Source organism: Anolis carolinensis, chromosome 2 (genome assembly GCF_035594765.1).
Source record: "Anolis carolinensis isolate JA03-04 chromosome 2, rAnoCar3.1.pri, whole genome shotgun sequence".
NCBI lineage: Eukaryota > Metazoa > Chordata > Lepidosauria > Squamata > Dactyloidae > Anolis > Anolis carolinensis.
In genome coordinates, this window is record NC_085842.1 from 176,490,194 (window position 1) to 176,517,059 (window position 26,866).

The following is a 26,866-nucleotide window of genomic DNA, read 5'->3' on the forward strand; positions in this document are numbered from 1 at the left end:
GTGCTTATACTGATTGGCCAAATATACAAACGCAAGTGTTTCAGATATCTTTAACCACAGCTACATCTTTAAAAGGCATAGTACTGCCTTGCTAATCAGGAAAGAGATATAAAAAGCAGATCTTGTCCCTCCCCAGTTCTGCAGATTTGATCCACTCTTTCATCCCCTTCACTGATAGAAGGATGCAGAGTATCAAGCCTAGGACAGAGCTCTCCATCATCAATATTACCCCATTGGAAATGTCTTTCCAGATTCATGAGGAACCCAACAGTGAACACTAGGGTGGATATAGGCAATACAAGACAGGACTCTTTCCCCTGTAGCTGCTGTACAAAAGAAAAGATTTAAGCAAGTGCCACTTGTATGGCAAGTAATCCCTGCTGAAATCCATCTTCTATGTACAAAATTAATAAAGGTGTAAGCATTCCTGTCCTGTTTTGCCTATGTCCACTCCAGTGAGTACTTGGGAACATGAAGATCCTCCAGACCTTAAACACTATACCTGGTGCCTGCTGTAGTTCTGGTTCTCTTGATCACGGTTGTACAGAAACAAATAATCCTACTCAGAAGCACACAAATACCCAAATACATTACAGGATGAAAGGGATGCTCCTGTACCAAAGTTAGATTTAAACTGAGGATGTGTGTGAAGAAGCAATAATTTAGGATCCATAAACGCAGCAGAATTAATGCAGTTTGACACCACTTAAACTGCAATGGCTCAATTTTTTTATCATGTCAGAAGTGACTTGAGAACATACAGCAAGTTGCTTCTGGTGTGAGAGAATTGGCCGTCTACAGAGACATTGCCCAGGGGATGCCCGGATGTGTTACCATACTGTAGGATGAAATGTTCTGACTGTAACTATGTCTATTTTAACTGAATTGTTTTGCCTTGTTATGATGTGTTTATTATATTTGCTATGTTTTAAGTTGTTGTATGTTGTTTTGACAATTGACTGTTTTTGCATACATGTTGGAAAACGCCCTGAGTCCTCTTGAGGAGACAGAACCATACATAAATTATTATTATTATTATTATTATTATTATTATTATTATTATTATTATTATTTTATTGTATGACACAGCAAACAAGATAGACATGCTGGATTTCATATCACAAAATCACAAGTCGAACACTTCCCAAGCGTTTAGGACTGTGTGATGTATTTTCGGATGATGCGTGCAGATCCCAGTGGGGTGGCCTTTTGCAGTTGGCAGATCGTGATTTTGTCAATGTCTATTGTTTACAAATGCCGGCTGAGATCTTTTGGCACGGCACCCAGTGTACCCATCACCTTCGGAATCACCTGCACTGGTTTCTGCCAGAGTCTTTGAAGTTCAATCTTGAGGTCCTGATAGCAGCTGAGTTTTTCCTGTTGTTTTTCGTCAATGCGACTGTCACCTGGGATGGCAATATCAATGATCCAAACCTTTTTCTTTTCCACAACTGTGATGTCTGGTGTGTTGTGTTCCAGAACTTTGTCAGTCTGAATTCGGAAGTCCCACAGTATCTTTGCGTGCTCATTTTCCAATACTTTTGCAGGTTTGTGATCCCACCAGTTCTTTACTGCTGGCAGGTGGTACTTGAGGCATAAGTTCCAATGAATCATTTGGGCCACATAGTTGTGCCTCTGTTTGTAGTCTGTCTGTGCGATTTTCTTACAGCAGCTGAGGATATGATCAATGGTTTCGTCAGCTTCCTTGCACAGTCTGCATTTTGGGTCATCAGATGATTTTTCGATCTTGGCCTTAATTGCATTTGTCCTGATGGCTTGCTCCTGGGCTGCAAGGATCAGGCCTTCTGTCTCCTTCTTCAGGGTCCCATTCGTGAGCCATAGCCAGGTTTTCTCCTTATCAGCTTTTCCTTCAATTTTGTCAAGGAACTTTCCATGCAGTGTTTTGTTGTGCCAGCTATCAGCTCTAGTTTGTAGTGTGGTTTTCTTGTACTGATTCTTTGTCTGCTGTGCTTTGAGGAGTTTCTGATTTTTGACTTCAATCAAGGCAGGTTCTTCACTTTGCTTTACATATTCTGCCAGGGCATGTTCTTCTTCTTTGACTGCTTGTATTATTATTATTATTATTATTATTATTATTATTATTATTATTATTATTATTATTGGAAGCTTTTCTCATGTCCCCGTAAGCTAGAGCTGACAGACAGGAGCTCACCCTGTCTCACTGATTAAGGTCAGCAACCCAACCTTCAGGTCATCAGTTCAGCCAGTACAAGGGTTTAACCCATTGCGCCACCACGGCTCCATGCCATAGCTCAATGTTATGGAATCAGTAGAGTTGTAGGTCTACCAGGACCTCAGCGTTCTCTGCCCAAGAGTGTTGGTGCCTCATCAAACTACAAATCTCAGAATCTCACTGTATGGACCCATATCACTTAAAGTAGTATCACTGTACTGTATTACTTCTAGAGTGCAAATGCACTCTTAATGTCTATTCTAATATCTCAGAGGACCTTTCACATTGCACCACTAGAACTTCTGGATTCTGCTTTTAATTACCATGGTAACATCTTATTTAGTAATTACTTGCAATGAAGGATGTTTGCTCCACAAGGAATCCGATGCTGCTAAACTTCTCAAAGAGTTATGGTTTTATAACCCATTCTAGGATTAGAAGCAAAAAAAGGCCCTTAAGGACAGATATTTCCTGGCCTCCAAATTCTCCAGTATGTTCCAGACTTCTCCCTGAAGTAATTATATGATGCTGCTCCTCAAAAAAAGAAATATCTCCCCCTCCACTCCACTCCTCCCCACCCCCGCAAGAAACCAAGTATTAAGCCAATATATCATACAGAAGAATATGCATTAAATGAAAGTAGCAGACACACTGTGCTTATCTTCCATTTACTTTGTTAAGATACAATGTGCTTATATTCCAGAGGAGAAAGCAGGGTTGAAGGATACATTTTTAGATTTGTCTAATTTCCTTGTCATGCCTTTTATATAATTTACATTAGAACAAGTGTCATTAATTTCACACTCAGTTTGTTCTCCTGGATGCTCTGCAAAATAAGCTGTCAGAATATGTATTAACAAACTATGCTTTTAGTGCAAAAGGATAAGGATTGCTTACAAAGACTACCAAACTTTATTCCCTCCCCCCACAAAGAAACACAAATTCCTAACTTCAAATACCATAAGAAGGCATGAATGTTAGTAGTTTACATCAACCGAAAGGTTACTAATTTTTTAACTGTTAAGTTATAGTTAAAACAATCAGAAAAGTAGCTGTCACAAAAATGCAACAGCCTACGGAATTTGCATGGAGGGGGTGACAAATGAAGGAAAATACAGTGTTATGGGAAATAGCCAAGGAGAAAGCAGTTTTCTGTATGTGTATCCTGGCACATCATCCTTCACAAGGTCACAGACAGTGCATTTACACTGTAGAATGAAGCCAGTTTGACACTACTTTAACTGCTATGGCTTAGCGCTAGTAAATCATGGGCACTGTCATTTGGCAAGGCCCTAGCACAATTGGCAAGGAAGACCAAAGATTTTATAAAACTACAACTCCCTGGTGGCACAGTGGGTTAAACCGCTGAGATGCTGAACTTGCTGGCCGAAAGGTTTGCAGCTTGAATCCAGGGAGCGGGGTGAGCTCCTGCTGTTAGCCCCAGCTTCTGCCAACCTAGCAGTTCAAAAACATGCAAATGTGAGTAGATCAATAGGTACTGCTCCAGCAGGAAGGTAACAGTGCTCCATGCAGTCATGCTGGCCACATGACCTTGGAGGTGTCTGAGGACAACAGCAGCTCTTTGGCTTAGGAATGGAGGTGAGCATCAACTCCCAGAGTCAGACAGGATTAGACTTAATGTCAGAGGAAAACCTTTACCTTACAACTCTCTAACTCCCAAAGTATTGAGGAGGCAGTTCCAGTGGTGTCAAACTGCATCCATTCTAGACGCAATCAGTCTTTTTCTCTATCTTGCACAGAGAGAGAGGGATTATGAGTTATTTGGATCTGAGCCTATGAAAATAAAAGTCAACACTGCACTCACTAAAAACATCTGATTTGAAAAAAAACTGGATGAAGTCCATTGTTATATTTAAATAGTTTCAGATAATTTGAAGTTATTTAAATAGAGCAGGTGGGGAGGGGAATTTTGTAAAGATTTTGTTTTTTTCTACAGCACATTGCTAATGCAAGCAAACGCACAAAAAAGGGCTACAACAAAGTAAAACCAACAGTACAGTGTGCCCCTAAGCTACAATTAAGCTTTTTTAAATATTCAAAATACAAGGTAATACCTTAATATACAGTCCAAACCCATCACTAGTCAGGAGCATTGAAACCATGACATCATTACTTTTTGTCAGAATTTTAGCAATAAGTTGTCCACGGGTCTTTGAAATATGAGTTAGTTTTCTTAGAATCTGAACAAATTTACGTACAGCAGTTCAGAGAATTTCACATCACTGCAACTTCTTATGTATGTTATGGCTTAATCAACAAGAATGCAGCAAAAGAAAAGTCATGGAAAGAACAGGAGAGGAACCATCTTACTCAGCTACAAATTCTCATAATGCTGTGTACAAAATCCAATCTCAATCACTCAGGGATCCAAAGATTTGCTATCTGATCACTGACCATATGTTACCAAGGAGGTGACTATGATGGAAGGAAAGGTCACTCAATTTGTCCCCAGACAAGGGGTAAATTATAGTACTATCTTCCACATTACCTGCAATGGCAATATTCCATGGAGGCATGGGTTTTGTGTTTGGTTCAAAGGCAACAGAGTAACCCCCTGGCTGACTGTTCTACATCCTCCTTCCCAAGCTACAAGTCCCAGGATTTCACAGGAAGTTGCCATTAGCAGCTGAAATGGAGTCATAGCACTATGATTATGTATTGTTCAACATCATCCTTCTTAACATCAGCTTCAATTTTCAAGGCCATAGTTCTTCAGTTATACTTTGGGTCTATCCCATACTTTCCATGTGTGTCGGTGCTGTCAAGTCACCCGTTAATCTCATGGATTTCAAAGGGTTTACAGTAGAGTCTCACTTATCCAACACTCGCTTATCCAATGTTCTGGATTATCCAACGCATTTTTGTAGTCAATGTTTTCAATACATCGTGACATTTTGGTGCTAAATTTGTAAATACAGTAATTACAAAATAGCATTACTGTGTATTGAACTGCTTTTTCTGTCAAATTTGTTGTATAACATGATGTTTTGGTGCTTAATTTGTAAAATCATAACCTAATTTAATGTGTAATAGGCGTTTCCTTGATCTCTCCTTATTATCCAACATATTCGCTTATCCAACATTCTGCCAGCCCGTTTACGTTGGTTAAGCGAGACTCTACTGTATTTGGAATAGCCTATATTACTTGCCTGTACTTGCTCTTCCCACCTTTTTTGCCTTCTTGGCATCTGACTCAAGAGCTTCTCTGCTGTCCTGCCTGATCACTCCTCTGTAGACTCTTTTCTAGACCAAAGGTCGAATGCCACCCAATTTCCACCACTTCGGGCTGGGCTTATTTCCGACTACACTGGGGAAGCAAATCACAAATCTTCCAGGCCCAGGGCTTTGCCATAATAAGACAAACAAACCATAAATTATTTTAGCTATGTATATCAAAGGAATTAAATTGCCTTTAGGTAAATGTGATCAGTGAAACTTCCTCTGACAAAGCACTTATGCTTAACAGAAACATACAACAATATGTGAGGGTAAGCAGAAATACCATAAGTAACTAATTTTTTTCTTCAGTCAATCCTTTCTTATACAATGTGAAAGCAGACCACAGCTTCTATGCCAGCTCCCTAGAAGTTTTTATGCTTTTAAATATTTCAATGTTTTAATTCATTGTAATTGAATGTATATTATGTTGTTGTATTTTATTGTTGCATTCCTAGGCTTGGTCTCAATATAAGCTGCCCCAAGTCCCTTTGGGGAGATGGGGCGGGATAGAAGAATGAAGTTGTGTTATCATCATCATCATCGTCATCATCATCATCTCTTGTTTTAATGATGTTGCATCCTGCCTTGAGCTACAGGGAGAGGTGGGTAATAAATTCATTATTATCATTATCATCATTATTATTATAATTATGCTAACAAGAATTTGTGAAGTACTTTACACTATACAGTCAGCCCAACACATTTGCTTGGGTCAGGGGCATAGGACTACCAAAAAAGTATTTTTTTTACCAAGATAATACTTCTCTAGGACTCTCTCGATCCACCACCACAGCCCATGATCAATGTCTACCACAAAGTGACTACAGAATCAGGCTGGAGGATCTACAAACATTGAGGTAAGTTTTCACTCTAGCAGTTTCTAGGCCCTTCAGTATAACTCTGTGGCAACTTCTTCTTTCCAAGTCATAGAATTGGGCAGGAGGACCTAGAGCAGTAGTTTGCAACCTGTGGGTCCCCAGTGTTTTGGCCTACAACTCCCAGAAATCCCAGCCAGTTTACCAGCCTTTAGGATTTCTGGAAGTTGAAGGTCAAAACATCTGGGGACCTGCAGGTTGCGAACCACTGGTCTAGAGAGAGATATCAAGAAAGAACATCTTAATCAAATCTGTAATTAAGTATGCAGAAGTTAAACCCACATTTTTGACTGTATAATAAACCGTATCACTATTCTTTTCCCCAAACCTGGAGAATTCACTAAGCAAGGTTCTGCTCCCAGTGACCTAAGAAAGTCCCATGGTCTGTTCATCCCTCCCACCACTCCACTGCCATCATTCTTTCAGAAGATCCCCACAGTCCTCTGGGCCAGATTGTCAAGGATGGTGGATAGGGAATGGCAAAGATCAAGGGGACCTGCTGTGTAGTGTAGAGAAAAGACCCAAACAACAAAGAATAATTTAACTAATCTCCAAGCACATAAAGGAGTTAAATCAAGAAGGAAAACCATTTGTAAACATGTTTCCTGTAGATATTGGTTAAAAAAATAAGTCTCAAAGACCTTGATAAAAAGTCACATTTTAACTTAGTGCAAGAATGAAGCTGGATTTTCAGCATCCAAATGGAGGATATTCTACAACTGAGCTGCCACAACAGAAAGGGCCCTTTCTCATGTCCTCCTGTAGGATGTGGCTTTCACTGGTGGGAAACAGAAGACCTCAGTCCTCAGTCAAATACATTTAAAAAAGACTTGGGTTCCGGTTGCTGTTTATTACTACTACTACTACTACTACTACTACTACTACTATTATGACTACAATCATCATCACTTCATTCTTCGAATACTTTCACAGGAAAGGTGGGCAACCAGGAAAGCAGAATGACGAGACGTGCAAGACAGAGGAAAAAACAAATATATTATCTTTGGTTACAATGTTACAGTAAGCTTTAAATACTGCAAAAAGTTCTAAAAGATACAATATGGCAGGAAAATTAGGCCTTTTTTCAAAGGGAAATCAAACTACAGTAGAGTCTCACTTATCCAGCACTCACTTATCCAATGTTCTGCATTATCCAACGCATTTTTGTAGTCAATGTTTCCAATGCATTGTGATATTTTGGCGCTAAATTCGTAAATACAGTAATTACTACATAGCATTACTGCATATTGAACTACTTTTTCTGTCAAATTTGTTGTATAACATGATGTTTTGGTGCTTAATTTGTAAAATCATAACCTATTTTGATGTTTAATAGGTTTTTTCTTAATCTCTCCTTATTATCCAACATATTCGCTTATCCAACATTCTGCCGGCCCGTTTATGTTGGATAAGTGAGACTACTGTATTGGGAAGCTAGAGCTTGGAGTTGGACACAACATTGCCCCTCCTCACATCTTCTGCAAGGAGGAAGTTTTATTATATTTGTCACTGCAATCAAGACAAAATGTTTCTCCAGTGACTATTCCAAATTGTAACACTTTGGGAAAGATTAGAATGATACTAGGCACTGAAGAAGTACAGCCAAAATTTCTCAAATGACATTTGCAGAGACACAGTTATTTTCTTTACTGTTACTACAGTATCTGAAAAACAATGGGCCTCTTGGCAGAATGTTCACTATTTTTCATGGATGCTTCCTAAAATGAGACTTGTAGAGGCCATTGAAGAGGATACAACATGATGGTCACATTGCCAATGTAATTTCTTGTAGTCTCCTTGCAGTAGAACATTGCAAAGAGCAACAGCAACAAAACTTAAGGAAAATGAACAAAGCTACACTATGCTTCCCATGTTGCATTGGGACCAACAGGTGGAAGCTGGGAGCGGAAGCTTCCCTCGTAGGATGCAGTGGGGGGAAGCTGGGCAATGTGGGGCACGTGGAGATGGGTTCTCCCGTTCACCATGGTCAGTGGCGATTCCAGCAGCACATATGATGAGGTTGATAGGCTATTTACAATTCAAACAAAACTGTTTCAATCCCACAACTAGACCTACATCCAGACATCAAAGGATCCATATATTGAACCTTACCCAAAAAGAAAAACAACGAAAAAGCTTGGTGACTGGTCAATAATTATCTAAATTAATTGAGTGGAGTTAGGCAATGGGAATAGTTTGGATTTGTTTAATAACAGGAACAATGCTCTCCTTCAAGGAAGTATTTAAAATCAGAGACATCCATCTAACTACCCTCCAGCTTTGGCAGTCCTTATTAGCCAGGACTTTACATTGACTTCATTCCAAGCAACTTGTCCACACCCTCAGCACTCAGGTAATTTGAACCCTTTACACAATATAAGTATGTTTATGCTTAACTCCCAAATGTTGCAATCAAGTTTAAAACAATAACAACGCTGTGTCTGTCATTCCACTTGCCCCAAATCTAATGTCAGCTCCTCCCCATAATTTCCCATGGTGAGTAGTGAGGAACATTGATCCTCCAGGCATTGTTGGACTGCAGCTCTCATTCTCCCTACCAGCACTGGAGAGCCACACAATTCCTTACAATAGTCCAGAGAACTACCAGAGAGCAAGTCTTGGTTCCCTGAATTTCCATCTGGCCCATCAGACCAGGCCTAGGAGGAATATGTTATTTCCTACAGACTTATGTTGGCTTACAACATTTAGTATCAGATAAGGTTTTGAAAGTATTAATATGAAATTACAGTGTGTTGTAGAACTGAAATGTTGTTTTTATACACAGTCAGCCATCCACATTCATTGGGGTTAGGGGCACACATCCTCCATGAAACTGAAAACTCGTGAATAAAGGAATAGTTTTTTTTCTTAACTGGAGGGAACACCTCTCTATGAATTTCTAGATCTCCCAGCGTGATTCTATGTTCAACTTTCACTGGAAGATTATTATAGAGTCACATTGGAGGACCTAAAGATTCCTAGAGGGAATATTTTCAATTAAATCCATGAATAAGCAAACTGGCAAAAGTAAAAGCCATGACCTGAAGTGATGACTGTAGCTGAATGTGTCCACTGTATCCTGCAACTATTAATCAACTGTCTTTAAACAATGTTATATACTATTATGTATTTTTCTGTTATAAGCCACTCATTATATAGGTCACCATAGAGGAAAGAAATATTAATTTGTTCTATCACTTTGTACTGATTACTAGTCATGTATTATGTACAGCTGGTATCACTTAGTGGGTGAAATGTGAACTGTGATGTCATCACAGCCATGAATTCCAGATGATCCTTAAGGCTGGAATCCTTCTATCTCTCTTTCTATTTTAATGTCTCCCTGTCCATCTGCAATATGATGACAATCACAATGCAGAACCTAACCTGCCAAGTCACCATGAGGATGAATGTACACAAATACTTTGAAAACACTAAAGCCCTTTGTACTCGCTTCATAGTATCATGCTTCACTTTACAAGTCAATTACATCATCACACAGAGATATCACTAGGTCAACATATCTGTTACCAGAAAATGAAATATCTTTAGAACTGAGCAGTGACATCCCTAAAAGAGAATTAATCCAGTAGCAATCATAGGTGAAGGATACTCATGAAAGCCAGAAACTTCACAGGTACAAACCGATACCATTTCACCTTTCTTCATCAACCAAAAAAATCTTACATAAGTTCACTATTTTCCTTAGCAGCCCTTGATACACTAAATTTAAGCTGACTTTTTCCTACAAAGACCATGTAAAAGGAGTCGGCCATCCATATTGATGAATTCTGTAACTATGGATTCATATAATAATAGAGTTGAAAGAGACCACATGGGACATCTAGTACTACCCCCCGCCATGCAGGAAAAGCACAATCAAAGCAGCCCTGTCAGGTGGCCATCCAGCCTGTTTAAAAGCTTCAAAGGAAGGAGCTTCCACCACACCATCAACAGCTTGAAACTTTAGATTCAACCATCAGTTTGAAACTTTAAACAAAATCCCAAAGCAAATCTTGATTTTGCCATTTTGTATAAAGGGCACTATTTTACTACACCACTGTATTTAATGGGACTTGAATGGCTACAGATTTTAGTATCCATGGATGTCCTGGAACAAAACCCCAGCAGATACCAAGGGCCGATAGTACTGATTAAGGGTCACTCTGAGACATCAGAGCAAAGTTTCTTCCCATTCATGGAATCTTATTTTGTATGCTTTGAGTCCCCTTTGGCAAAGATAAAGTGGGGTATAAATAATAATAATAATAATAATAATAATAACAACAACAACAACAACAATAGTGTGGTTTTCTGGCATTGTATATTTCTGCTGCTTCTGTGACTGTTCATTTGTATTTTGATTCTGCAGCCCACTTGTCGATGGATGTCCAGAATCAGCAGCATCCACCACGGTCCTTTTTATCCTGGGCGACGACCGAGCCAGTATAGACTTCGTTTTGGTTTGATTCTCCATAATGCTAATGGGTTAGGTGCTCTTGGTTCCATTCCTCAGCTGAGGCTCTCTGGCTTGGTTGGACCTGCCAGTAGTTACACTACCGCCAGCACAGCCCTCAGCATCATCGGAATGGTTAAGCTCCCCCACCACGTCAAAGACTCTGGCAGAAACCAGTACAGGTGGTCCCAGTCGTGATCGGCGCATTGGGTGCCATGCCAAAAGATTTCAGCTGGCATTTGGAAACAATAGACTTTGACAAAATTACGATCTGCCAACTGCAAAAGGCCACCCTACTGGGATCTGCACGCATCATCCGAAAATACATCACACAGTCCTAGACACTTGGGAAGTGTTTGACTTGTGATTTTGTGAAACAAAATCCAGCATATCTATCTTGTTTGCTGTGTCATAATAAAATAATAATAATAATAATAATAATACGCTGACCTCAATTTTTTAAATTACAAAACCAGACTCACACTTAAATGTTGGAACTGTACTGTGCCTGCTTATATTGCCATTTTGTAAACATAGGGGGTTTCAGTTGTTTGGGAAAACATTTACGCTAAAGGGCTTGACTTCATAGTTGCTCTTCCAAAAACAGAGGACTCTTTCCATTGTCCAAAGAGACTGAAGTCCAGCAGAAGCTTCCATAGATGAGAAGGGTGACACCACAATTTTGTTGATTCTTCCTTTCTCCTGCTGCCTCTTGTGTCAACTACAACACTGTTCCACCGGACTGTATCACTACTCTCTGGATAAGTAGGAAAGTGAAACTAGTTTCCTTCACTTCTTGACAGTGAAAGCATCCCATGAGTAGAATTCTGCTCAGAGGAGTCTGGAATCCAAGCCAAGATACTTAGCATTCCTTGTTACTGAAATGCTTTCTACCAATTGCTTGTAAAGCCTCTATCCCCCTGCCCAGCATGCACAGCAGCCAGAACATATTCATACATATTCAAGCTTCTATCAGTCATCGACAACGCTTAAGAAAAACCAGGTCACCTACATTTTAAATTAAGAGTTCTATGCGCAGACCATGAAAGCGTCAAAGTTAATACCAAAGTAATACGTTGGAAGGCAGCCCCTTTAAATCTAAAATTAAACATTTGAAAATTCATGTTAATGTGAAATGAAAGGGGAGCACACTATATTTCATATTCACTGTACTCCTGCTCACTGGCAGATTGTCACTGCAACCAAAGCCAGCAATTAAGATGTACTGTGGGCTCTTCCTCATTTGCTGAATTAGAATGCTTGCATCTCACAAAAATGGGGGGGGGGCACACAAATAAAAATTGTTATTTTTTAATCTGCGAAAACAACTCTCTATGAATCTCTAGATCCTCCAGCATGGCTCTAAGGCCAGCTTCTACTGGAATAATAGACTAATACAGTTGGAAGAGATCACAAATGGGCAATCTAGTCCAACCCCCTGCCATGCAGGAAAAGCACAATCAAAGCACCCCTGACAGGTGGCCATCCAGCCTCTGTTTAAAAGCTTCAAAGAAAGGGCTACTATGACACTCCAAGGCAGAGAGTTCCACTGCTGAACAGCTCTCACAGTCAGACCATTCTTCTTAATGTTCAGGTGGAAACTCCTTTCCTGTAATTTGAACCCATTGCTCTGAATCCTAGTTTCAAGGGCAGCAGAAAACAAGCCTGCTCCCTCTTCCTTATGACACCCTTTCACATATTTATATATGGCTATCATGTCTCCCTCAACTTTCTCTTCTGCAGGCTAAACATACCCAGTTTTTAAGATGCTCCTCATAGGGATTCATGGTCTCTAGACCTTTGATGATTTTAGCTGCCCTACCTTCCAGCTTTGTCAATATCTCTTTTAAACCGTGGTCCCCATAACTGGACACAGGTGACGTCTGATCAAAGCAGAATAGAGGAGCACCATGACTTCCCTTGATCTAGACCAGCCAGGGGAAAAATTTCAGTACTCAAGCTGTTAGGAATTGTGGGAGTTGAAGTCCAAAACACCTGGAGGTCCAAGGTTTGTCCATAGCTGATCTAGACACTGCATTTCTCTTTGTTGAAATTAATTTTGTTAGTTTTGGCCCAGCTCTCTAATCTGTTGAGGTTGTTTTGAATTCTGATCCTGTCATGGAGTATTAGCCATTTTTTCCAATTAGGTGTCATCTGCAGACTTGATAAGCTTGCCCTCTAAACCTTCATCAAAATAAAGATGTTGAACAACACTGGGCCCAGGACAGAACCCTCTTCATGTGACATAATGTAGTCACTTCTTTCCAGTATGAAGAGGAACAATTGGTGAGCACCCTTTGGGTTCAGCCGCTTAACCAACAACAAATCCCCCTTAACAGTAATATTGTCTAGCCCACATTTAACTAGTTTGTTTGCAAGAAAATCATGGGGAATCTTCTGAAGATTATGCTGAAGGATCTACAAATGCCTAGAGAAGGGTTCCCTCAAACTGCATCAATTCTAAAGTGTAGATGCACCCACAGTGATCTGATACGATAAGAGAAAGCTAATTGATAGACCACAAGAAGAATCCATTTAGTCTTTGGTATTTCCAGGTAAAAGAATACAACACTCATATACAGCTCAGGGCCTTTGCCTAAGTGGCTGGTGAACTGTCGCAGGATGGGCTCCATGGACTTAAAGACTGTGAAGCAGTTTTGTCTGTTCACCTCTGTTCATGGCATCTTTTGATTGATGCTACTGTTGATATTACTACCATTAATGCAATTCGCAGAAACAAAAAAGTCCTTTTCCATCACAAGACAATCATTTGAAATGTTCACTGCCAGCAACATACATTAAACACAAATTCATTCATAAGGGCTTTACTGTATTCTGCTCCATGCAGAAACATAAACAGCTGAAAATAAAGGTTCATCAGAATGCATTCCCATGTAGATTATGAAAGGAGAGAAAGAGGGAGATTAGAGTATTAAAGGAAACCCAGTGGAAAGTGAATCCACTTTTCTGAACACCCACACAGAGACAGCCAGCTCCCAACAAGAAAAATGTTCTCTTCCAAAATAAACCACAAAAAATCTTTTCATGAATAATTAAACAGTGTTCTATATGCAGATTATATGACATTTAATATTAGGAAACTCAACCAAAATGAAATTCTTCAATGCATGATTCACAGTTCATGAGATAATAAATGATTAAACAATGCACATTATTCCAGATAATTCAATACTCTTCCTGAATGCTTAATTCCTTCTCCTCATATCTTTTAGACATTACCTGGATGTAATGATTAAAATAGAAACGGAAGCCATTATTAAAATATTTGTCACTTACCTTGGCACTGAAACCCTTGTTTTCCAAATCCCCTGCAAAGGGAAAAAAAGGAGGAGGACTTAGAGATCTATTTTGACATTAAAATAATATCAAATTGTAATATGATCGTATGATTTACTGTCAAAGCAAAACTACTTGTTTTGTCTACATATTGCTTAGCTGAAATTAGAAATGTCCCCCAGATCGCAACAGCCTTTTCTCCAAATCTTTCAGTTCTGAAACACTTGTAAATATTACATAATTAATTATAACCATTGTATATTTGACAACTTGACAAATAGGTAGACAGATACAAAACTCTATTACAAGTACCCTTATTGCTGTTCTCACTTTGGCACATTTCTAGTAAATAAATGAAGTAATTAAAAATGGTTATAGTGGATATTTTCAAGGGAGAAATAGATCAAAAATAAAAAGAACAGAGCATTATATTCACAATGTAACTTCGCATTTATAACCAATAATTGGGATTCTGTATAGATACAGCCTATCTAGCAACTTAACTCAGTTTTGCCCAGTCTGGGGTCCTCCAGATACATTAGGCTACAATTCCATCATCTTCAGAAAAGTAACCATGTGAAATTAGAAAAGAAAGATGTTAAGGTACAGGGGCGGGAGAAGGAAATTTGGAAGTACATTTAAGGCAGGAAGCAGCCAAGCTTTGAAGCTGCAAATCTATTCAATGCTAATCAAGGTGATCAATTGCAACATTTATACTTGCCTCAAACAGACAAGAGTTCTTTCACCCACCCTGGGCCTTACACAGATATATAAACCCCACTTGCCTGGTTTCCATCAAACCTCACAAGCTTTGAGTCTGCCTGCCATAGATGTGAATGAGACATCAGGAAATAATGCTTCTGGAACATGGCCATATCGCCCGGAAAACTCACAGCAACCTACCTTTAAGACTGACTACTTTATTATTATTATTTTAGCATGAGTTTTCTTGTACATAAGCCCACTTCTTCAGATATAGGTTGCCTGATATGTGAAACATATTTTCACATTTGGAGGAGTGGGATAGAATGTAATAGAATGTAACCAGAAAGATGCAAGTCATGACCTATAAATCATTATTACAGTGGGTATCACAGCCCAGCATACCCACAGAGCACCAGGCTAAGGAAGGCTGATTTCATCACTGAATGGTTAAGTTATCTTTATGATTTGAAGTCCAAAATATAGTATTGTCACAGAAGGATGTCAGGCAGCAATAGAGCCAACCACCTGTGTGTCAAAGTGAAGGCGATCTCTGATTGGTGAGCCTGTACCCCTGATACCCAGGATTTGTTGTTACCAAGCTGGATTTGTATTTGAGCATACAAAAAGCTTTTGTGCCTGCTGACAAACGCCTCGTGGTTGCCCTAGCAAGAATCTGCTATGTCAAATACAAACACTAAGCTGATTATTTTAGCAGTACATAAGCAGAAAACCAAGGCAGGGATAACAATCAAATGTATACTTTTAAAATCTATGTTTTTCCTCTCGTTTTTATTATAAACCTTCCATTGAAGCAAGCAATGGTTTCCAAAGATAGAAATACTTGCTTCATTTTCTCCCCCTCTCTTAGGTTGTTTTGACATCTTAGATGTTTATACCATATAGTTTACTCTACTCAAATTCAGTTGCAAATAACAGTCTTATGAAAAAGTACACAATTATTCTTTCAAAGTCAGGGGAAGACTTCATACATACAGATGCAAGTATTTATTTTTTATATATATACAAATCCATGGGGGTACATATAGAAGTCCTGGGTGTTTTTATTATTGTTATTATCATCATTATTATTATTATTTTCTTCTTCAGTAAGTTTTTTTTTATAAAAAACTACCTAAATTTATTAAATGAGACAAACTACATTATTTACACTTTTCTTTCTCCATGCCTTACTCATGTCCATAGGGGACAGCTATCCTAAATGCTTCAACATAAGAGTCAATTCTGCTGAACTCCATGGATTGTATCCATGTGTAGATAAAAATAGACTTGCACAGTAAGAAATACAGAATTCTAAGACAGGATGCAAGACCAGGTAAACACAGATGCCAACAATTGTGTATCATTTGTAGCTTTTATTATAATGTATAATACAAGACAAAATACAGTTTGTCGTCTATCTGTTAGTGAAATAGGAGCCCTGTGAAAGTGAAAGAGCATGAATAAAGAATAAAGAAATTGCTATTCTTTTACTTGTGAGAACACCTCTCTAGGAATTTCTAGGTCTGAAAACGACCATAGAATCACAATTGAGGACCAAGAGATTAAGAGAGAGGTGTTCTCTCTCAAAATCTCTAGATCTTTCAGAATTACTTTGGGAGGTTGATCATATAGTCACACTGGAGGAGCTAGAGATTCCTAGAGATAACATTTTTTTATCATATCTATAAAAGTAAAAACCACAAATGTGGTGGGACAACAGTACACTCTTTTTCAACTTTTCTAAACACTGCAAGTAATACATGTTGCTTCCTATGCAATGCATTAGTATTTTCTTCCATACTGAACTCAAAATGTACCTGTTTTTCATAAAACCCAACAACATTCAAGAGGGCTTGCTATTAGTCAGGGTGAACAGAACTAGACACTGGGAAATGGTTATGTTCAGCTAAGCTCCCTTCTAATACAGGGTTGTTGATATAATGGGAATGGCTGGGTGTTTCATTTAGATGCCGGCTCTTGGGCAAACAAGTTATAGCATGCAAATAAAAGGAAGGGATATGAATGCAAACCTTTCCTGGTAAGCCCGGCATGAATACCTAAGTCATGTTTTCCCTCAGCCAGATGAACACACAGAAGCAGTATGTACACAGGGCTGAAACCAAATTCAGTTAGTTGGATTTAATACCCTTTAAAATCAATGGAATTTAAATACTAAACAAATTGTCCTGCTGACTTCAGTAGAGCCAAACTAACTTTATCTGGACTCAACCCACAGTTCACATGTTGAACTGTGCTTAGCTATGCATATGTTCACAAAGAGAAAGCAAAGTCAAAAGAGAATGTGCATAGGCAGGTTAAAAAATATAGTATTCTATCCAGAAAATATGAGCCCCTGGTGGTGCAGCAGATTAAACTGCTGAGCTGCTGAACTTGCTGACTGAAAAGTCGGCAGTTTGAATCCAGGGAGTGGGATGAGCTCCTGCTGTTAGCCCCAGCTTCTGCCAACCTAGCAGTTCAAAAACATGCAAATGTGAGTAGATCAATAGGTACCGCTCCAGCAGGAAGGTAACGGCCCTCATACAATCATTCCAGCCGCATGACTTTGGAGGTGTCTATAGACAACGCCAGCTCTTCAGCATAGAAATTGAGATGAGCACCAACCCCCAGAGTCAGACACAACTGAACTTAATGTCAGGGGAAAACCTTTAGCTTTACTATCCAGAAAATACTGTTATTGAATCTCTTGTGGCTCCTGAATATTATTTATTGCTGGCTTATTATTCTTATTCTTATTACTTAGTATAGTAAGATTTTTCCCCTGAACTTGCATATCTAAAATATGTCACTTGCAAAGTTATTCCATGTCCACCTCTCCTACAGAGGCAACTACAGGAAATATAAGAAAGGAAATATAAAAGTCAAACCAAAATGAAGTTTAACTAGATGTCTTGAGAAACAAGCAGCACTCCCAAACAACCCCTTGCTAAAGAATGTATGATTCAACGATTTATAGGACAAGTTGTGTGTATATTTGCACTTTCAGTTGCAAAAGCCAGCAAATCACACTGACTCCTGGAGAAGAAAAGCAAAGTGCATACAACTTAAATCTAAGTTGTGGTTGCAGAATCAAGAAGAAGAGAGACATGTAACCATCATCTCCACCAAATAGAATGGCAAAAGTGCAACAAGAGAGAAAAGATCAATATGAAATACGTGGGTAGCATAATTTTGACTGAGGTCAAAGAGAAGGAAGCTTTAAATATTACAAGAGCACCAAAAAAAACTTTAAAAAACAGGAATGTATTTAGAAAGAAAACATCAAATGAAGTAATGTACAATATAATTATAGATCAATTCAAATAAAAGTACCCAACTAAACAGGAGATCCATTATGGGATGTATTATTAGATTTACTAGAAGACAGTAGTGGAAGACTCTGAAGTTAACTGAAGCAGTAGTAATAGAAGATCACCTTTTTCTGTCTGTCTGTCTGTTGATCTGTCTCTCTCTCACACACAAATACATTTAGAGATGAACAAATCTCAACTTTAGCTAGATAGAAACAAGTTATTTTGCACTGCAAAAACTGTATGGGAAAGTGTTTGTTTCTTCCAGCACTGCTTTTGATCTGATCCAATTTTGAGCAAAGAACTCTATAACTACAGGTGCATCTACACAATAGAATGAATGCAGTTTGATGTCACTTTAACTACCATGACTCAATGCTATGGGAGTTGTAGTTTCACCCAAAGTGCGCTGATGCCATACCATTGAGCCATAGTTAAAGTGGCATCAAACCGCATTCATAGATGAAAGTAACAAGAGAGTAACAAGAGATCAATATACAGTTTGTGGGTATAAGTTGAAAAGATGTGCTATAGGGGAAAATACAGTCTTCAGATAGAAAGAAATTATCACCATCTTTTATGACTGGCTATGCTGGTTAAGATTCACAGGAACTGGAGTCAAATATCATCTGGAAGCCATGGAATTGCCAGATATGGGTATTTGACAGAACACACCACCTAAAGTCTATCAACTGACTACACAGGATGGAAAACATAATTTCCAAAGAGCACCAGTACAGACGGAAAATTAAGGAATTAAGAAAATGCCACTTAACAGATCAAAGAGGTAAAATGGTATGAAAGAGCTGCTGGGAAAATAAAATCTCCCTGCTAGAAATTAGATCATGATTTTTCATTGGAGACAACAAAGCTCTCTTCCAGACATAATCAAGTTTTTGAACAAGTTGCAACCACCAATTCATTGGCAAGGAGCGGGGAAGACAAATCCTTCCTATGAGATAGAAATGAGGAAAACTTTTTAACAAAACTGAGATTAATCAGATGTCTATTAATAGGAAAATCAGATGTAATAGTGGACATGTTTCTTTTATCTGTGGTGGCTAAATAGAAAAGGGAAGCTGAAGGTTGCTCCATCCCAGCACATCCAGGTGCTCCAGTCAAGCAATGAGGAACCGTGTCAAACAGGCTTCTGCAACTATTTCCTCTCCAACTCCCATCAACTCAATCCAACTGGGGTGAAGGGACTTGCAATCCAATGCATCTCAAGAGCACAATAAGGAAAGAGCAGTGACAGACAGAACTTTGCCTTCTTTTTTTTCTTTTTTCTTTTTTGCAAAGACAGACTGTAAAGAGGGCTTCAGAAATGAAGTCAGTATAAGTACTGACATGTTTGAAGAGAGGGGAAGAGAGTGTGTGTCTACACTGGTGTAGGAAAGAGAGCACTGAGTGGAATTAAAGGGTGGCAGTGGAATTCAATGTATGTGTACACACATATTCATTCGCCCACACACACCAGTTGTTTCTGCAGCCTTGACACAGGCACTTCAACCATCCTTCTGCTAGCAAAAAAATAATGAATGGTCCCTCCTGGAAGCTTCAAAGAACTATATTTCAAAATGGAGAAAGGAGGAAAAAGACTGCACTGATTAAAGCAGTAGACTTCTGAACACTATGTTCCAAAACATGGCCATACAGCCCGAAAGACTCACAGCAACCCAGTGATTCTGGCCATGAAAGCCTTCGACAATACTTTCAGGACTGTGGTGGGTTGATTTCTCTGGCATTTTGACACTTGGTAAGGCACACAGATTGGGCCTAAATACTCTAAAGCACGTGTGCCAAACTCAATCCGGCCCACCATGTTATTTTATATAGCCTCCCAGATGTTGGAATAACTCTGTATTTCTCATCATTAGACCACATGACCATAGCTGATTGCAGTTGAGAAACAGTAACATCTGGGAAGCTGCAGTTTGTTCTGTTTAGTCAGGATAGTTGGGTTTGAATTGAAATAAAAGGCTTGTGGATACGTTTGACTTTAAAATGTCCTTTAATCTTACCCCAACCGAGTCACGAGTGCTATTGGGTTGTAATTTCCATTATCCACAGTCCACATAGTGATGATGAAAAGTGATAAGAGCTACTGTTCAATAACATTTGGAGACCAATCTGTGGAAAAACTAAAAAGCACTGACCACTATGTGAAAACATTATAGTTGGCCCTCCATATCCATGGACTCTCTGTCCATGGATTCAACAGCCCTTTAAAGGCAACCATAAGACTGATGTGGCCATCAATGAAAATAGGCTTGACATCCTTACAAGGGTACCAAATCCTTAACTAGGGTCTGTCCTGGTGAATACTTGAATGGGCATAAGAATACCAGGCACTGTAGGCTATCTTTCAAAGGAAGGTACAGTGTTCCCTCACTACTTTGCAGTTCACTTTTCACAGATTCGCTGTTTTGCAGTTTTTTAATAAACTCTAAAAGACTATTATAAATCATAAAAAATTACAATTTACAGCCTAAGGGAGGAAGGAGAAGCCAAAGGGAGAGAAAAGGAGCCCAAGCGGCAACGGGAGAAGGAGGCAATTTATCAACACACGATTGGCTGATAAAGACTTAAAATAGTGTATAACTACTAAAATAATGTATAAATATTAAAATAAATATAGCGTCCCTACTTTGCGGATTTTCACTCATTGTGGGTGGTCCTGGAACCTAACCCCCACGTGAGGGAACACTGTACTAGCAAAATTATTACTAACCAGGGCTCTAGTCGGGGGGGGGAGGTTAAGGGTTCACCTCCCCCCCCCCCAAATGTGTAAGGTTAAAAAAACCTGGTTTACTAATGAATTTTAACTAGTTAACCAATTCATGAGTAAACCAGGTTTTTTAACCTGACACATTTGGGGGGAGTTGAACCCTTAAGCCCCCTCCTCCAACTACGACCATGTTTCCAACTATTCTTTGCCTATGAAATTCATTGGGTTACCATAATTGAACAGATAACTTGAAGGTGTGCATACATATATCCAGACACAGGACACACAGAAGACCCTAGATACAGTAAATTGACTCCAGCACCTATCAAAGTGACCCACCCCTGTGCTATCGAATCAAGCAGTTCAGTTCAGCCAGTGCGTTCAGCACACCACAGCTTTCACACTGGGATACAATTAGTGCAGTTCCCTTACTTCAGTGTTTGCTAAATATGCAATCTAGCCACACACTGTGGCTAAGGGCAACAAGAACTGAGCCCATCAGATCCAGCAAAGGAGGTCTAGTTGAAAATGGGAAATGGATGCTGTCTCAGGAAGACCGGTTATTCAGAAATAACTGCAGAGAGTGGAGCAGGAGAACCAAAATGACACTATTATAGGCAGGGCTGTAGGTTATGGGCAGCGGTTAGGGGTTTAAACGCCTCCTGAAATTTTTCAGATTTAAAAACAACCTGGTTTACTCATGAATTTTAACTGATTAACCAAATCCGCATGAGTGTCCACTGAAGTTTTTCTCTCTTGAGTGTCCACTGAAGTTTATCGATGGAGCCTGATTTCTAAATTATTTTGTATTATGGAACTACTCTTCATGATTTGCTAAAAAAAGTTTCACCCCCACCCCCAAATTTTTTTCTGGCTATGGAGTTTACATAACCCGGTTACTTTATTCTCAACCTAAGAACAGAAAACAATCTTGGTGGGCAATAAAAGAGATTTCCAGATGTGTTTAAAGCTATCCTTTAAAATGTGGAATAAGCACCGAGAACTGGGATTTCCAGTGGCTCTCAAGCGTTATAGCTGGAGGTTGTATTACCAACAGTGCCATGAATTTTGAAGAGAGCGAAAGAGAGAAACATGTCAGGAGGAAGGCGCATCAAGCCAACTCTTGTTGTGACCACCTTCCACCTGGAAATCTATGCTCTCATTGGGTTGCTGTGAGTTTTCCAGACTGTATGGCCATGTTCCAGAAGCATTGTCTCCTGAGGTTTCACCCACATCAGGAGCGAAACGTCAGGAGAGAATGCTTCAATAGCATGGCCATACAGCAAGGAAAACTCAAAGCAACCCAGTAATTCCGGCCATGAAAGCCTTCGACAACACATATTCTTTCATTGTGGCAAACCACACAGATCCAGAAGACTATCTCTGGATAGCAATCACACTCAGCTACAAGTGATCGCCCATCCACAGGTAAGGATGCACTTCTCTGCACATGAAGAACTGTCACTTTTCCAAGGCAGAAGGGGTGAGTGTGCTGGGAGGAGGCAAAAGAGAGGAACAAACTTGCAAGAAGCACATCTGAAGGGGGTCTGGCATTTAACCATCCCAGTGCCTGTCTTTTTCAAGCCGCAATGCCAAGAATCCTTGCCAAAGGAGAACTTGTGAAAGTGCCTGGAGAGAGAGCTCTTTCTCTGGGACAGCCCTGGCAAGGGGGTGTGTTCGCAGACAGGCGCAGCAACTGAACTGCCATAGGCATGAGTGATATGGCACCCAGGCTAAGTGTCTTGCCTTCAATGGGAAGGGAAGAAAAGAAAAAGAAAGAGTTCTCAAGAAGGGCATCCAGGAAGCAGCTCGCTCCAAGCAAGGGCTTCGGGTTGGAAAGAAACTGGCTCCTCTCCGCGGGATCCCCGGAGCAGCGCCTCCATCCAACCTGGTTCCCTTCCTGCTCCGGGCAGAAAGGAGGCAAAGACAGAAAGGGAGGAAAGGAAAAGAAGCAAGCAAGGAGAGGATGACTTGCCAAGCACCACAGCAGACGCCAGGAGAAGGGAGGGATGGCAGAAAAGAAGGGAAGGAAGGAGGGACGGACTAGAAGGGAAAGGGGGAAAGGGAAAAGGAAAAAGGAAATGAGGGAGGGAAGGACTGGAATGGAAGAAAAGGGGAAAGGGGAAAGGAAAGGGGGAAAAGAAAAAGGAAAGGAAGGAAAGAGGGAAGGGAAAGAAGGAGGGAGGGAGGGAGTGGATGAGAAAGGAAGGGAAAGTAAGAAGGGAGGGAAGGACGGGAAAGGGAAAAGAGAAAAGGGAAAGGAAGGAAGGAGGGATGGAAGGACTGGAAGGAAAGGGAAAAGGAAGGAGGGAGGAAAGGACTGGAAGGGAAATGGAAAAGGGATGGGAGAGAGAGAAAAACTGAAAGGAAAGAAGGGAAAGGCGAAGGACTGGAAGGGAAGGGGAAAGGGAGAAGGGGAAAGGAAGAAGGGAAGGACTAGAGGGGAAGGGAAGAGAAGAGAAGAGAAAGAGAAAAGGGAAAGGAAAGGAGCGGGGAAGGGCGGGAAGAAACAGAGAAAAGGGAAAGGAGGGAGGGAAGCAATGGAAGGAAAGAAGGGAAGGGAAGTAGGGAGGAAAAGACTGGAAGGGAAGAAGGAAAGGGGAGGGAAGGAGGGAAGGAAGGACTGGGAGGAAAGAAGGGAAGAAAAGGAATAGAAGGAGGGAGGGAAGGGCTGAAAGGAAAGAAGGGAAGGAAAAAGGGGGGAGAAGAAAAAGAAAGGAGAAAGGAAAGGGGAAAAGGAAGGGAAAATGAAAGGAAGAGACTGGGAGGGAGGGTGGGGGAAAAGGAAGGAAAAGAGGGGAGAAGGGAAGCAAAACAAGACAAGATGAAACGAGAAGGAAGACAAGGCAAGAAGGGAGGGAGGGAAGGCAGTAAAGAGGGTGGGGAGAGAGCCCCCAGGAGTGCTTCTGGCGAGGGTCTCGGGGGAGGGAGGGGCGTGGGGAGGGGGTCCCTGGCCACCCCTGCCTGACTGCCTGCTTGCCTGTCTGCCTGTCCTGCGGGCCCTTCTCTTTTCTTACCAGATGAAGTCGGTGCAGTGGCTGCAGAAGGTGGGCTGCCTGAAGAAGCGCGCGATGAATTTGTGGTTCCTCACCTCGTGGACGTTCTTCTGCCGGAGGGCCCCTTTGCGGGCGAAGCGCTGCGCCACCTCCTCGGAGCCCGAGCCGGGCTCCACCAGGGGGAAGACGTCCGCCATGGCCTCTCACCGGCACACCGCCCACCCTCCCTGCCTTCCCGCCTTCCCCTCCTCGGCCGAACCCAGGCAAAGCGGAGGAGCCCCCGTCCCGTCCTGTCCGGCAGCCTGCGGGAGAGTGAGGCTGGGCTGCGTGGCGCGGCTGGGCGCTGCCTTCCCGTCCCGCTCGGGCTCCTCCTGACGTCTGAGGGGAAAAGGAGCAGGAGGAGGAGGATCCCCGCTCGGGGCCAACCCCGACGGCCCCGCCCACCCGCCAGGAAGGAAGGAAGGAAGGAAGGAGGAAAGAAGGAGGGGCGCCCAATGCCCAGCCACCGGGCGCGCGGAGGGAGGGGCGCGCGGAGGGGGAACTGCGGGGAAGCCCGTCTCTAGGGCAACCAGCGGGCGCGCGGATCCAGGGAGGGGGCGAAGGGAGCGCGCTTCCCAAAGGAGGCCCCCCTCCCTCCGAGGTGGGGTTTAGTTTCTGCCAGGAGAGCCTCCTCCACCTGTGGCTTTGCCAAGCGCAGAGGCACGCCCCGCTGCCATGCATCACGCGGCCCTGATTCACCAGCTGTCCTCTCTCTCTTGCTCTCTCTTTCCAAAATATGCCACACTGAGAGACACTTCGTCTGACGCTGCCATATCAAACCCACCTTCTTTGCTTTGAACTGCATATAACATGAGTCCAAAAGATAAAGGTTTTCCCCTGACATTAAGCCTAATCGTGTCCGACTCGGGGAGGTTGGTGCTCATCTCCATTTCTAAGCCGAAGAGCCGGCGTTGTCCGTAGACACCTCCGAGGTCATGACTGAATGGCGCGCTACCGCGGGCTCCCTGAGTCCATAAAAAGGTAAAGGTTTCCCCTGACGTTAAGTCCAGTCATGTCTGACGCTGGGGGTTGGTGCTCATCTCCATTTCTAAGCCGAAGAGCCGGCGTTGTCCGTAGACATGTGGCCAGCATGACTTCATGGAGCTGAGTCCATATTGCTATATAATCCAGTTCAATTTGGCTTTTGTATGGCCAGTGAGCAGGGCCGGCCCTAGGTAATTTTCAAGTGTAAGTGTTAAAGCACTGAGCTGCTGAACTTGCAGACCGAATGGTCGCAGGTTCAAATCTTGGGAGCTGAGTGAGCGCCCGCTGTTAGCTCCAGCTTCTGCCAACCTAGCAATTCGAAAACATGCCAATGTGAGTAGATCAATAGGTACCGCTCCAGTGGGAAGGTAACGGTGCTCCATGCAGTCATGCTGGCCACATGACCAATGGCTTAGAAATGGAGATGAGCACCAACCCCCCAGAGTCAGACATGACTGGACTTAATGTCAGGGGAAAACCTTTACCTTTACCTAAGCAAACAGAATTTTGGCGCCCCCACCCCCAAACCAATCGCTGAAAAATAAAAGCGTTGGATAAGCGAAAATGTTGGATAATAAGGAGGGATTAAGGAAAAGCCTATTAAACATCAAATTACATTATGATTTTACAAATTAAGCACCAAAACACCATGTTTTACAACAAATCAACAGAAAAAGCAGTTCAATACATGGTAATGTTATGTAAGGTAAAGGTTTTCCCCTGACTTTAAGTCCAGTCATTTCTGACTCTGGGGGTTGGTGCTCATCTCCATTTCTAAGCCGAAGAGCCGGCGTTGTCCGTAGACACCTCCAAGGTCATGTGGCCGGCATGACTGCATGGAGCGCCCTTACCTTACCTGGATTTGAACCTGGGACCGTTCGGTCTGCAAATTCAGCAGTTCAGTGCCTTAACACACTGAGCCATCAGGGCTATGTAGGAATTACTGTATTTGCGAATTTAGCACCAAACATTGAACTGGGATATAGGGCAGTGTGGACTCAGATAACCCAGTTCAAAGCAGATATTGTGGGTTATTCTGCTTTGATATTCTGGGTTATATGGCTGTTTGGAAGAGCAGTGAGGGTCCTTCCACACTGCCATATAACCCAGAATATCAAGGCAGATAATTAAAAGGCCACCGAAAGGGAATCAGGACAGTAAATAAAGAACAACACTCTGAAAACAGGAAATCCAGACAGGAAACAATCAGGGCCAGCTAACACCTCCCAACCAAGGATTTCCCCAGGGAGGAAGCAGCCAGGCTTTGAATCTGCAACGCCATTAAAGCTAATCAAGCTGGCCAATTGCAACATTCACACTAGCCTCCAACAGACAAGAGCTCTTTCTCCCACCCTGGACTTTCCACAGATATATAAACCCCACTTACCTAGCTTCCAACAGACCTCACAACCTCTGAGGATTCCTGCTACAGAGGCAAAACACATCCTTCTCTCCTCAGTGCCCTTGGCTGGCTCTTCCCAGAGCTTTCAAGGGCCCTTCCACACAGCCGTATAACCCAGAATATCTGCTTTGAACTGGGATATATGGCCGTGCAGACCCAGATAACCCAGTTCAAAGCAGATATTGTGGATTATCTGCCTTGATATTCTGGGTTGTATAGCTGTGTGAAAGAGCCCTGAGAGGAGAGGAAGCTGCTGCAAGTAAGACCTTTTTTACCACCCTGTTCATGCCTCAAAACTGCCTGTTTATAAGATAGAATGATTCCCCTCAGAGAATGTGTACTTCACAAAGGTGAAACACACACATTCTTTTCTCCTCAGTGCACTCTTCCAAGAGCGTCCAAGGGCCCTTCCACACAACCATCTATCTATCTATCTATCTATCTATCTATCTATCTATCTATCTATCTATAAAAGAGTGATGGCATCACGGCGACCCACAAAACAACAAAACTACAGGCCCCCCAACCTCGAAATTTGACAACACAACCCATCATCCACGCCTCTAGGTTGATACAACAAAAAGAAAAGAAAAATAAAGTCCTAATTAGAGAGGAATAATTGCTTTTATCCAATTGCTGCCA

The 26,866-nt window shown here is 41.5% G+C and overlaps 1 protein-coding gene across 2 annotated transcripts in view; it reads right to left on the reverse strand.

Annotated features, from left to right (window-relative positions):
• prkca (protein kinase C alpha) overlaps nt 1-24,319 on the reverse strand; it is a 245,602-nt gene extending 221,283 nt beyond the window's left edge. The window contains exons 1-2 of one of the 2 annotated variants that reach the window (XM_062971147.1): nt 23,821-24,319; nt 14,063-14,094 (exon numbers count right to left, since the gene is read on the reverse strand). In XM_062971147.1, coding sequence (XP_062827217.1) covers nt 14,063-14,094; nt 23,821-23,996 — 208 coding nt within the window. In that variant the 5' untranslated portion in view covers nt 23,997-24,319. The remainder of the gene's footprint in view (nt 1-14,062; nt 14,095-23,820) is intronic. The other variant, XM_062971148.1, reaches the window with a different exon arrangement.
• Between the last annotated feature and the right edge of the window lie 2,547 nt (nt 24,320-26,866).